The 15064-nt window shown below is 30.0% G+C and overlaps 1 protein-coding gene across 1 annotated transcript in view; it reads right to left on the reverse strand.

Annotated features, from left to right (window-relative positions):
* Window positions 1–6552: 6552 nt before the first annotated feature.
* Window positions 6553–15064, reverse strand: part of LOC145323841 (follistatin-related protein 1-like) — a 56552-nt gene continuing 48040 nt past the window's right edge. The window contains exons 9-11 of the mRNA XM_080166411.1: window positions 8420–8483; window positions 7675–7761; window positions 6553–7226 (exon numbers count right to left, since the gene is read on the reverse strand). Of these exons, the coding sequence (XP_080022537.1) occupies window positions 7067–7226; window positions 7675–7761; window positions 8420–8483 (311 nt within the window). The 3' untranslated portion in view covers window positions 6553–7066. The remainder of the gene's footprint in view (window positions 7227–7674; window positions 7762–8419; window positions 8484–15064) is intronic.

A 15064-nucleotide genomic window follows, 5' to 3' on the forward strand; every position in this document is an offset into this window, starting at 1 on the left:
TTAGGTCAATTAACTAAACAAATTCCATTTTTTAATGCAGGAATTCAAATTCAAAACTTATTTGTACACAAAATTTGTATTTAGTACTTTTAAGTAAACCAGCGGCTGTGCCCCTAGAATTTAGAGGCTCTGTATTCCAAAGTGTACGAAGGGAACAAAATAATCGCCTTAAACCAACCCAAGATTAAAATTTAAAAATATCCTGAAAAACCAAGCAGGAAGTATCTATAAAATTGAAAACTCAATCAGTTCAGCTAGTTATGAAAAACTTTAATAAAAAAAACTACTTTATAAAATAGGATATAAGATTTTCTGGGAATAAATATTGTTTACATTTACAGAATTAACAATTAACAAGGAAATATATTTTTGGAAGATTTTAGGTCATTGTATACGGTAATAAAACTATATAATTAAATGTCTACATTGCTTGAATATAAAATTGAAAAAAATAAATGAGATATCTAACTAAAATACACTGGTTCCCCAAGTTTTATAACCATGTTATCTTCTGCGCTAGCTCAAAAACTATGTGTACTTATATCAAATTTTGTTAGTTTGTTTCAATACTTTAATTTTATTCCATGGAAGGGGTAATTTAGTTTATCTTCATTTGGGAAGTTCATAATTGGATCTTCCATTACATTGTCTCTAAAAATCCTTACAATTCTTGAAGCATAGCGATCTATGATTTTAACCAAATGTTTTAACCAAAGTCAAGCTTGGGCAATCAACTTTTTAAGCAATCCTTATAATAATGTAACAGGATGTTTGTTTGTCTGTTTGTGTCTACCGAAGGATCTCGCTAGCCGTTGAACCGATCAGGCTCTACTTAACAGGGGGGTAGCTTCTCATAGGTCCTGGGAAGGTTTATAAATATTGGGGGGAGGGTACCACCACCCTCCCAAGAGAAACGCATCTAGAAATAAATTACCCCCCCCCAAACAAAATGAATTTTTAAAACTAAAATTAAAAATAGGGGGGAGGGGGCACCCACCCCAAGAAAAAACAACTCCCAACCTTTAAAAAAATTATTTTACTTTTTCTTTTAAAGTCTAAAATAATAAGTCGGTTATCAAATTCGACTCTCCCCTCCTCAAGTGCCCCTTGAGGCCTCTAGGGGCGTAGCCGCTAGTTATGATTTAAAGTAGTAAGATTTTTCTGTCTGAGGCTTAAGATCTCAATAACTACTGAACCGATTGGGTTCTTTATTTCAGATAAGCTTCACATAGGTCCCTGTAATGGTGTATGGCTATATAATTTAATATCTAAGTCTTCGGGTGCACGTTATAGCCCCTCCCTGCCCCTTCCAATACAGAGCCTCAGGTGCTAGGGGCATAGTCGCATTTAATTTAATAAAAAGTGAGATGTTTTTGACGTTTTTTATAATTGCTGTATAAATCTTTAAACTAAGTATTACTTTTTATTTGCAAATTTCGCTTATGCGGATGTTGTGATCCTTGTTTTACTTGAAATAGGCAGGGAGAGAGGGAACATTGGGCTGTTTATTACACCAGTCCCCAAAGTTTTATAATAATGTTTTCTTATCCGTTGTCTTAACAACTTTGGTGATCTTATATTAAACTTGGTTGGTTAGTTCATTAAGTTGAGTGTCCAAACGTTTCAACTAATAATTGTAATCAACAGAAATGCTATTTTAGGGCTATTATTGGGCATGTACAACAATTATCGGCCATTGTCTTATCCCTTAGATCCATGTGAGATAGGTATGTTAAAGTTATATTACTATATGTAATTAGTTGTACAAGTAGTTATAAGATAATTATGACCTGTCAATACTCACAACTAAACTAACCAATATATTCAGGGATCTGAAGGGATAAGACAATAGACAGCGGTTCAATAAATGGGGTCTTATTTATTTCGTTGGAATACATTTAATATTTTTTCAATGTAGAAAAAAAGCTTAAAGGTTGTTGCTCTTTTACATTAGAGTAAAACACTTATAGAGGGAGAAAGTGTTAAATAACTGTAACTCCCCATCGCAACCAACTTGCGCAACCTTTCTATTATAGGTCATTGAAAATCAACCAATGGTGTCGCTATTATTAAGTAGCAGAAAATAATTTAGAAGCAGACGAAAAAGGTCTTTGAAAAAGGGAGGGAGGTAATTGTCTGTCTGTTTGTTTTACAATTGTTCACGGATACGAAAATAAAAGAAGGATAAACTTTGAAATTGTTTGTGTTAGTGGTGAGCTTTATTTTGATAATTACAGAATTAAAACTTTGATTTTCTTAATAACTTAGATGAGCAGAAAAATAGCCTACAACCATTACAAGAATTAAATCTAAAAACAGTACAGCCTAAAACCATCTCGGAACCTAAGTGAAACTAACACCTAAAGGAAAACTCAATCAGTTTTGTAGATTTTAGACATTAAGCTTAAAAAATGTACTACTTTGTATAGCAGGAGATGTACTGAATTTTAGTTTCCGAAAGTGTACCTAGCATCCGCGTCTTATCTCAATATTTACTACAAGCTAAAAAAGCTTCAAACTAAAAAAAAATCAAAATTTGAAAAATTAAAATATAAATCGTTTATACATTAAATTGCTTTTCCATTTGACCGGAGTAGCTAAAATAGCGTTTGTAATAATTGGGTTATCTGCTGTACACATTTGGAAATTATTGAAGAAATAGGCAATCCTTTTTCAGCCCATCTAGCAGGATGACCACTTTTATGTATTCAATACTTTATAATGCGTAAATATTAACAAAATTTGTATTTTAAAATACTATTTAACCTGGGACTAAAATTTGAAGCGCATCACTTTACCAACCCCTCAAAAAAAAAGCTTGGACGTTTTTAAAAAAGGTAACTTTCTACATATATATATATACAAAAGTATAAATAACTTTACAGAAAGTTATACAAATTGTTAAAAATCCAAAATGGTTTTTATTCGTCTGGAAAAGATTTCCTTTTTAGTATCAATCTTAAGAAAATGGATATATGTTCTTAAAAATGATTAGTTGAATAAGTCAAATGAAATTATCCTTTTTATGAAAGTAAGTTTGATTTTTCTGCGTTTGTACCGAATGATCTCGTTAACCGCTAAACCTATATGGTTCTTCTTTAAAGTGAAGCTCTTATAGGTCCAGAGAAGGTTTATAAATATTTTTAGGTGGAAGGTACATTTACCATCACAAGAGAAATCGCCCATAAAATAAATTCAAATCATTGAATGCGAAGTAGCGGGATTCGTCGTATGTTATTGTTAACATTAGTTTTTTACCTATTGCTAGCCCCTGAGGGGGGCTCTAACCCTGTGGGGCCTATTGTCTAATTCTGCGGGGCAATCATTGACATTTACCTAACCTAACCTAAATTAATATACCAAAAGCAACTGTGAAAAAACGACGATATCTACCACTTCATTTTCTTTCCAAAAATTCTTTCCTCCCAAAATTATTTTTCTTTTTATTCTAAAAACTGAAACATAAATGGATTGTCGACCACCCTCAATTCCCCTCAGAAAACTCTATAGGCACTTTGTATTTGTATAATTAGTTTAAATCTTTGTTGACTTCTTTTCTAACATTTGTTTTCTATAAAATTTGTGTGTTTCCCAATATCTCACGCGGAAAGATAAGGTTAAAAAGTTTGTTGGGATAAAACTAAGTTGATTACCAAACTTTTGAGATGTTCATTCAAAACTGCAGGCATTTTTAAATTCTTTTGCAATCTATCCAAACACAGAAATGGTACATATTGCTGATTTGTCAGACATATAATATTATAATTTTGGTATCCTCTTACAAACCTTAGACATTATGAGAGTTTAAAGTATAACAATTAACTAAAACTTTTGCTGATAGTTTATTGTAACACTAGCGGCTTCGCCCCTAGCCTCTAGGGGCTTTGCCCCAAGACGTTTACCAAGATCTTAAGGGACGGACGGACAGATATCAAGCTACTTTGTTTTATAGATATCTGTTGGTTTGAGATAACATCCACTTTTTCATTTTTCATTTTATGTTTAAGATAATGTGATTTATTAGAATTTTACATTATCACAGACTATCTTATTTTAGAAAATTTTATATTTCAAGATAGACAAAAAGAAAATATTTAATAGATAAATAGATAGATAGAATGAAGAATAGATAGATTATCTATGTAAATAGATGGATTAATTGAAATAAGGAAAGTAATAGAGAGATAGAAAGAAAGAACGATAGATAGATAGATGTATGAATAGATAGATGGACAGAAAGATGATTGATGGATAGATAGATAAATGGGTGGCAACCTGGAAGAATGGGTGGATAGATAGATGGATACATATGCATGGATGGATGGATTAATTGATGGACAGAAAGACAAATTGATGGATAGAAATGGATGAAATTATAGTTTCTTTGTAAAAGGTTACTGTAATAATTAGAGGAACGCGATGACATAACCCTATAGAAAAGTTCATGCTCCTGCGCCCCTAACATCTTAGGGCTCATTATTCAAAGTGAAGGGATGGAAGCTTATACCAACAAATAAATTTGGAAAAAAAAATCACGAAACCTATACGTATTTTTCAGCTGTTGCTGGGGGCCGGCAACACATCGTAAACTTAACGACCTCTCCACTTCGATTGTTGGTTATACCTTATTCCTGGAGGGATGGTAAAAAAATAACCTATAACATAGATACAAAAAAAGCCTTACACTTTCCTGGAGAACTAAAGAATTCGATCGGTTCATTGGCTAAAGAGATCTTAACGAAAAAACAAACAAAAAACCTTCCTCTTTTACATATTAGGAATTTACAATAATCAGAGATAATAACAATAATTAACTACCGAGCTAATTGTAGAGTTGCGCTGCTTGTAAAATCATGTTTATCATATAATTTATTATTATGGCACTTCATTATTATAACATCAATACTTTCTTCAATTTTATTTTTTAAAATTAATATATTTTTTACAATTTTTTAACATGTGATAATATTGTTAGTTTTTACATTACATATCTGATGGGTTAATGAAAGATAAATAAACCTTCCCCCTCAATTCATCAAAGACAAAATGTTTGAAATAATAGGGGGAAGATAAATTTTCCATCCATGTCCTTATTGTTGTTTTCCTAAATAAAAATAATAGGAATAAAAATAATGAAAAAAAAATCTATTGCTTTAAATTGAAATTCCTAAGTTCATTTTACAAAAATTTTGGGAGGTTTCTATTAAAAAGATTTTTTTTCTTAATTTAAACAATCTTTCCTGTTTATCTTTAATCTTTATTAATGAACAAAAATTCATGCATATTATTTATTCTTGTTAGCTTTGTTTTTCAGAATTTTTATACTCCTATCAGTAATTTATATGAGCAAACTTAATGCATAACTGTATTAGGTGGAATAACATAAAAGTCAGGCATACCTGCTTATTTAGACAGGTTGGCCTACATGTAGATATGAATACCTATTTCAGAGAAAGGTACACATATTTAGAGATAGGTGTACCTAAATATTTTATAAAATTCCAACTAAAATTGTAAACAAATTACATACAGATAATAATAATTTACATAATAATAAAGGGTGAATGCAAAAAAACCTGATTTCTTAACACAAAATATTCTACTTTTTTTGTTGTTTTTATAATTAACATTAAATCTTTAATCTGTACCTATTCTTAACATAAAAAATGTAAAATAACATTTTATTCAATTTTAAAACTTTGTATTATTATTCTTGACAAAAAATAATGTAAAAATAACTTTTTATCTTTTTTCAAATTTTTTTCCAGTCACCCTTTATGACCTAAATTATTGGAAAATGCTTATAAAATAATTATAAAATTATTGGCATATTTTAAATTTTGCATTTATACTCAACAGATAAAGTCAAGCAATTTTGAAGAACAAATATTAGAACAGGACAGACAAATATTTAAGTATGGTTTCAATAGTAATGAAAACGCCAGCTTGAATAAAAATATATGGCCATTTTTATGTAGCCTAATAATTCAAAATGTACATTTCTTATTATCCTATAAAATGACTATTTTCTAATGGTTTGCCCTGTTTTAATATTTATTATCTTTATAATTCTTACTTTCCTTGAGACAATATTAAATCAATAACATTTTATAAATATTTTACCAAAACAAAAAGCCTAAAAATGCAATTTTTCAGACTTTTATGAATTTTGCTGACTTTTTACTTGTGTGCATTTTCAGATGCATAGCATTACTTTATTACAATAATTTGAAGACCAACAATGATACCTATTTTTTTGTACATTTTTCAACTTAAAAAGAGTAGGTTTTATCAAGCTTTTAAACTTTATTGAGCAATAATAAAGAAAAATTAAATATTACAAAATGTGATCCTTTATTATAAGAAAAAACAAAATAACATAGACTAAAAGTCTATATTAATTATTATTTATCTTACATGTTTTATTTAAAAAAACACTCAATACATGTAAATTTTTATAATTATTGATTGTTATAATAAGGGATAGGTACAAGTTTTCTGATAAACAAACAGTAGAACAAAATATAATATCTGCTCTGTCAAACTATTTGATTTTCAAAAAGTTTGTCCCTGCCCAATACAATGATATGGATAGATAGATAGGCAAGAATAGTTAAAATATATATGTGTGTACAGGCTTTTTTGTTCCCTTTTTTAGTATTTTTTTGTCAGTTTCCTTAAATGGAAACACAATTCTTCACTTTAGACCAAAATTTTATAAAGAAAATACTAAGCAGTGATCAATCCTTTAGTGATCAGTTCTAAAAATAATTTTGACTAGTTGCAAAACAAGTTTTTGTGTATTAACCTTTGATTTTTCCAGTTAACAAAGAAAAAGAAATTAAAAAAAAACATTTTTCCTAAAATTAATTATCTATGGCAATTTTTGACAAGTCAAAAGAGTTTTAAACCAGTTAATGTCTAAAATATAATTTTGAAAATTTTATTCTAACTTTTTACTTTCCAAAAATCAAAATATTCACCAGTCAAAAGCCTTTTTTAACAAAATGAAACCAATCAACACAAGGTAAACCCAGTTAGGTCGATCAAAATTAGTTAATCGGTTTTAAAACCAGTTAATATCTTGAACATCGGGGTCATCCTCTGGATCTGAATAGTCTGGATCCTCTGTGTTGGTCTCATCATCTTCAGACTCGTCATCATAGTCGCTGTCATTCTCCTCCTCATCCTCAAGTAGATCCTCATCCTCTAGGTCATCCTCAAGGTCCTTCATGGTCAAAGATGATAATTAAAATTTGAGAATATACTTCTTGAAGCATTATAACTCACTTTGTCCATATTTTTGACAATCTGCTTGCTTTTGGAATTATAGATACTGATAACTTGGAAAAAGAATAATAATATTTACTTGACCTTGAAGCTACTTCTCTAATACTCTATATGTTTGTATGTCTGTCAATCTGTCTATCATCATTTCAACGCTTTTGCGGAATTTATGTGTATTAGGAAATGTTATATATGTACATGGCTGAAAAAGCATTCTGGAATTCTTAAGATGATATGATGATTGAACTGACCATAAACTACTATTCTATAACACACACCACTAATTTCTTTTGGTAAATTTGCCTTCAAGATTTAATCATTATTTTATTATCTTATTTAGATGTTGTTATCCTTTAGTGAAAACTAATAATTAATTCAATCATCTTTTCCTGTTCCAATTTGTTGGTGAAGACATCTGAATATCCTTGGGAGCATTTGTTCGAGGTACACACCCATTTTCCACATGCACAAACACTAGATAGATAGATAGATTGTTATATAGATAGATAAAATCTTAGGAGCATTTGTTGGAGGTACACACCCATTTTCAACATGCACATACACTAGACAGATAGATAGATACATAGAGAGATAATTGGATAAATAGATAGTGGGATGTATAGATATTCTGATAGCTCCTTGGGAGCATTTGTTAGAGGTACACACTCATTTTCCACATGCACATAAACTAGACATATAGATAGATTGTTAGATAGATGGATAGATAGATAGATATATAGATGTTGATAACTATGGACAGAAGTATAAAAATAGTTTACTGGTTAGTGCGCCTCTTTCCTCTCAGGAAGGTGGAAGAGATCAGGGAAATAGTCTTAAACAACCACGAGACATTTATAAATCTTCCCTGAAAATTACAATGCATTTAGACTAGGATACCTCTAGTTTAAGACAAAAAAACATTACTACTTTATATTGTCATGATAATCGTACAAATGTGAGAAATAATTTAGTTTCGGCTCCACTGTTGGATAGAAGGATAGATAGATGAATAAGTAGTAGGTTGATAGAGAGATAAATACAATTACCATTTATTGCATCCTAAGGTAGTTTCGGCTCCATCTTTGGATAGATGGATAGATAGATGAATAGATAGATGGATAGATAGACTTACCATCCATTGCATTCTAAGGTAGTTTCGGCTCCATCATTGTACATCTTATTGTTCATCTTACAAACTAAACAGATATACAGATCTATAGATGGATACCGAATTAGATATAAAAAAGATAGAAAGATGGATGGATACATAGATAGATGTATAAAAAAATTGATGATAGATAGATAGGTAAACAAAGAGAGATTTACGTACAAATACAGATAAAAATTTGAATTATAAAGATTACGTCAATTTTAATCTTTCTAATTTTTTTCATAATAATTCCCCCTCTCCAAGTTCGATACACCCTATTTCAAACAAACCTAATCTATTCCGAAGTAATTTAAGTCAGTTTGACTTTTGCAAAATGTTTGATGAAATATACTAGAAGAGGGAACAAATAAAGGTAATGAAAAGAGGGACGTTCTTAAGTACGCCATGTCATGATAAGAGATATAAGTTTTCCGGAATTGTAATGTAGGGAGTAGATTTGAAATCTGCATCAAGTTTTAAGGATTTTTTATAAAATTCGTTTTTTGTATAATTCTTTATCTAAAAGCGGAATTACAAATTAAGTTAATTAATTTTGGCATCTGTGATTGGTGGATTTAAAAAATCTGCGCTCTGATTGGATGTCGTACATCATTCAACCAATTAGAGCGCAGGTAGTTTAAAATCCACCTATCCTATTGGTCAAAATTAATTAACTTAAAATGTATTTTCGCTTTTAGATAAAGAATTATACAAAAAACGAATTTTATAAAAAATCCTTAAAATTTGATGCAGATTTCAAATCTACTCCCTACATTAAAATTCCGGAAAACTTATATCTCTTAATGTCATGATAAACGATGGCAATGCTTTGGTTTAAAAAAATGGTTTTAATACTAAATCCTAATTTCCAATGTCTTTTATGTATCAGTTTCAAAAGAAGAAAAAGATTACTGTCTTTTTTTGAACAGATATAGAAAATTGAAAGCTAAAAATTTGACAAAGCCAAAATTGTGTCAAAAATCATCCATGTGACGTCATAAATATGAGGGATTATCCATCTCTTTTTTAGGGGTTTTCTTTCCCACTTCTCCTCTCACCTTCCTTATTTTTATGGCGTCACATGGATCATTTTTGACACAATTTGGGCTATGTCAAAAATTCAAAATTCTTAAAGAAACAAAATGAAGATAAGCTAAATCTATTTAGACAAAACAACTACATCCTACTATTTGACAGATATCCAATTACTGCAAAAAGAGCGTAAATAGGAATCGTTAAAAGTTTGGGGTTGTAACTTGTAAGTGAAGAATCCATTTGAAATGGGGTAACATCCCGCTAGGAGTTTTGAAAAGTTAAGGTGTACAATTACCCTAGTGTTTTCCTCAATAAGTGTCAACACCCCACCCTATGTAAGTCTCTGATGTAAATACATCTATTCCAATACGTCTATTTGGGAAAGTATACAGAAGTTCAATGGACTTTAAGAGATTAAAGCTTATTGTATATAGGGACAAATATTCAACATTTGACAACTAATAATGTTGGTGTTCGAAAATGTTTCATTAAATTCTTTCTGGTATCGACGGCTTAAAACCATTATAAGACTTTAATTTAGAAGAAAAAAATAGCCTAATATCATATTTTGACCTATTTGGTTTTGCTTTTAAACGGAAAAATCAATCAATTCAGTGATTATCACGATCTTAATGGGCAAAGAAAAAACCCTACTCCTTATTATGACAATATATATATTTAAATACAAAGTTTTGTTTAACCAGGTTTTGTCCTTATGTCAGTAACGGACACTTGGCGCTTATAACAGTTCTTAATTTATGTTAAGATTTCTAAAAAAGATATTTTTCTATACAGCTTTAATGCCAATGTTTAGTTTAATATTTGTTTATACCTTTAGTTGCCGTCTTTGGATATTGTCATTCTTATTTAATTTTGTAATTTTTAAATTTAATACATAACTCATTTATGTTTCTTCTACATTGGTGACGACACAAGTTTAGGACCGTCATGTTGATAACCTTATGATCGATAGTATTTGTATTCTTGTCATAATTATATATAATTTTTACCTATATTATGATGTTGAAGTCAATCATACAACCAATTTTTTTGTTGTAAAACTGCAAAATGCAAAATATTAACAACAGAAGTAGAATAGATGCGTTTTTGTCAAAATTTAGATTTAGGTATAGCTAAACTTTCTATTCCTTTTCAATATTTTTGTGAATTAATGATAGTTTGCTAAAATTAAAGTTGTCTAATTGCCATATCTACTAATATTTTTATATACGGGTGGTGGGAAATTTTAAACTTAATGGAGGCAATAAATAAGCAAAACAATATTTAGGTATCTATAAAATATTTAAGAAATTCTCTGCATCGAAAGCTTCAAGACTTTAGACCTATTTCTTAGTTACATTTTTTATAAATATACCAGATATTTTGGTATTACAATTTATGTAACATAAGCATATTTAAACCAATTTGATCTTAGTGCCCTACAATATTAGAATTAGATTTTCGGTTACATCACTTTACATGAATGTTCTGGTAACATTTAATTACGGATCTCGGACAAAGTAGCCTAGGACAAAGTAGCCTCTGGACAAAGTAGCCTCTAAGACAAAGTAGCCTCGGGACATTTACTTAAGAAAAGTAGCTTTCTAATGAAAGTGTTAATAAAGGTCATGGCCGCAGCACTCGGCGCTCGACCTAACCTAAACATTGTAAAAAAAAAAATTAAAAATTGTAAAAACAATATTTTAAATTGGAAACAATATTAAAAATTGTAAAAATCTACCAACCAATTTTTGTAAAATCCACGAAATTCTAAACCACCTATGTATTTTTCTTGGGAAGCTACTTTTCTTAAGTAAATGTCCCGAAGCTACTTTGTCCTAGAGGCTACTTTTTCCGAGGCTACTTTGTCCAAGTTCCTTGATTACAGCCCAAATGAAACTATATATGTGAACTGTATATTACAAGTTAATCATATATAAAATATATATAAATATTAGGGTGGGTTCATATCGGAATTAGACAAAGCGGGGATATGCAACAGATAAAATTAACCTTAAAAACATTTCTGACCGAAAAAGAATTTTAAAAAATTGAGCTTTAGAACACGACCACTTAAAAATATAATTCATTACTTATTAGTATGCAAAGACGACATTCAAAAATTTTTTTAAATCAGAACTATTGCTTCATGGTGCTCCCTGGAAAGGCCTTGAGGAGCTGAATCAGGAACTTTTGTCCGTTTCAAAATATCTCGTTCCTAGCCTTAGAAATCACTAAAAAACCAAAATTTTTTAAGGTTTATTGAGAATTGTCCAATTTGTAGAGGTTTTTTAGATTTTCTCAGGCTAGGAACGAGATTTTTTGAAACGGACAAAAGTTCCTGACTCAGCTCCTCAAGGCATTTCCAGGGAGCACCATGAAGCCATAGTTCTGATTCAATAAATTTTTGACTTCCATTTACAAATAGCTATACAATTGAATGTCTGGTCGTCAGCGGTTTTAAGACTTAGGATAAATTTTAAATCACCCAGAGGTGTATTATATCTATATAAATTGAGTGCAGATCCCCGCTTTGGCCTCAGAAAAAAAATGTCCAAAATCGACCCACCCTAATAAATATTGTATATTATATATAAATTAGGTCAGGTTAATCTCAGGTAGAGTCAATTATGTTCTTTCAAAACAGTATAAAAAATTTACAATTTACGGTGTTTACATATTATTATTTGGATCTTACACTAGATTTTCATGTTTTCTAATAAAGTAAAACTTGTAGCGGCCCTACCCAACCCCTTTATACCGTGTACCCTCCCCTCCTACTGGATAAAGGAACTGACCAATAAATGAATTTCATGTTTGCAAGCTAAATTTTCCCCTGATATATAATCCACGTATATTTTATATTCATTTGTATAGTTTAACCCTCCCACCCCTAAGTTCAAAATATTTTAAATACAAAAATTTAAAATTTTAAGTGGAATTGTATCAAAAAACATATTTTTATACCACAGCTACTCTATAACTAGGGTTTATCACTTTATTTTTGTCTGTCAAGCTCCACCATTTGTTTAGCTTGACATTTGATATGATAAGAAAAATACGAACAACCAATTTTGCTAATAAGATCAATTTGCTGTAATACATACACGTTTTGAAAGGGGGAAAACTAGAAATTTCAACTTTATCCATCAATAGATAGCTATATTGGTAGCTAATTTTGGCCTTTGCAAAGTATAACACAAAATTACATCTTAATGTGATTTAATAGGAGCTGGTGAAGTTCACGGTAAAAATGTTCCTGGAATCGAACATTTGAACAACAAAAACTAAGAACATTAAAGGCTGCTTGAAGCTAAACGCACATCTTTTTAACTGACAAAAGAAGGCCTACAAATATTTGAAATAACAAAGATCCAATGATAATCATGTAGCGCCTAGCTCAAGAAGGCATGTTAAAAATAAGTCATTTATGCGCATTTATGCAGACTAACTTTGCATATTGACTATCATATCACTAAAAATTATCTTAAGGTCTTTTTTTTCGGTTCAAATTATGTGTTAACAACTTATCCAAAAAGTTATGTTTATTGTTTAAGAGTAGGTTATTTTTTTTCTTAAATTATCCCTTCAGGGTAAAGCCTTCATTGAAAGGGTTTGGACATGGGATGTTTTAAATAAGAATACACTCTGTCAAAACCAACTTAACCTAACCTAACCTATATTAATTGTTATTTTGATACACTTGATTATTTTATGAGTAATGAATAAATAGGAGTATTTATCATATTTGTAAATTTGTTCTGGTTTTGTTTCTAAATTATTCGTTGATTTAAACACACAAATATACTAAATTAGCTTAACCCTTATCAAATATGTCTTATCTATCTATTTTTCAGTCCATCCATCCATTTATTATCTAAATATATTAATGTTTTATTTTTTTTTCTCAATTTTTTTGAATCATTTGGTGATGACAGTAGTTCGAAATCTCGGATTTTTTAAAACTTGTTTTGTTCCCCCCCGTTATTTTTGTGCATTAACTGGTGTTTATACAAATGCGCCAATTTCAAATCCCCTACCTAAAATTTTTTTATAATTTTTTTATTAAAACTCAAATTAAAAAGTAGAAAGGCGGTTGACTTATCCCCCTCCCACTTTAATAATACCTAAAGGCTTCTTGGGGGCGTTGCCCCTCGTCTATCTTAAAATAAAAGCTATATCTTGCATTATTTTTTTCAATTAGGTGTTTGAACACGAATTGCATATAGTAAAAATATTTTTCTTTTTTAATTGTTATCCTAATAAGATAAAAGTTATACTTAAAAATTGTTTTAATAGTTATCATTATATTTAGCATTTTTAAAAAAACACCAAAATTGACCAAAATATGCGTATATATTTTGTACTCACTTGCGTCATTTATATTTCAGATTTTATTTACCCGTCATCCATTTGGTGAAGAAAGGGGGGCGGGGGGGGTAGGAAGGGGTTCAGGAATGGGAGAAAATTGATTGGGATACCCAAAAGTAAGTAACCCCTCCCCTTAAAACGCCCACCTCCCCCCTTTCATAGACATAGTGCTTTGCACGCCCCTTGTTTAATAGTATAATAAAATAAAAAATAAAAATTATAAACCTAAGTCTAGAGTTCTATTGCTTCAAATAAAAACCTTATTACTTTATATCATAGGATAATATTAAAAAAGATATTGCTTTTTTCAAGAATGTATAAAGGTTAAAAAGTGAGAAAAAAAACTTTTGGGAAAAGTTTTTTTTTTATCTAGCTCAAAGCTAGGTTAAAAGATTAGGGGAGGATAAATCAGAATATTCCTCTGTATCTAAATTGGACCATAACAACCCTCCCCCTCACCTGAATTCTTTTTTTAAAAAAATTAGGCTCGCTACTTGCTGGTGCGTCAAAATTATTTTGGTGAAAAATCCTCCAAAATCGCATAAAAAAATCTACAAAAATTAAATTAAACTATAAAAGGGTTATTAACGTAATATTTTGTTCAATTTTTGTAGATTTTTGAAATGATTTTACACAAAAATAAGCTTGCCTCACCAGCGAGTGGCGAGCCTAATTTTTTTTTAAGATTCTACCTCAGCTTACGTCAAAAGTAAACAATTCTTTCGTCTCCTAGAAATGTTCCTTTTTAGATTTGACAAAAAACTGGGTCAGACGGGTAATCTAGATATAGCATGTATAATGTTTTAGGCTATTTTCGAAAGAGTGGGAGGGTTATCTTATTATAAAGCAACAAATAAAAAAATTTAACTTTGTGAAAAATTAAAATAAGGTTATTTTTCATATTAGAAAAATGTCAAAAATTTTATTGGTTAATTTATGTCACTGAAATATATATATGATATTTTTTAAAGCATACATTAATACATTGGTCGAACCCATTCTTTTGTGGACAACGTCGCATTAAATAAAAGTGACAATGGTTGACTTAAATTGACTTGTTGTTTTTGCAAAAAGGTTATTTATGTTGAGTATATGGCATTTTGACATTTCTATAGAATTAGTACTTTTTTAAACCGAAAGATTTGGGGGGGGGGGGGGAATTAGTATTTTTATGGCATTACTGACTTTGGAAAGAAAATGTTTCTAAATCCGTCTTTTCAA

Source organism: Acartia tonsa, chromosome 7, assembly GCF_053477335.1.
Source record: "Acartia tonsa isolate MP-2025a chromosome 7, ASM5347733v1, whole genome shotgun sequence".
Classification (NCBI taxonomy): Eukaryota; Metazoa; Arthropoda; class Copepoda; order Calanoida; family Acartiidae; genus Acartia; species Acartia tonsa.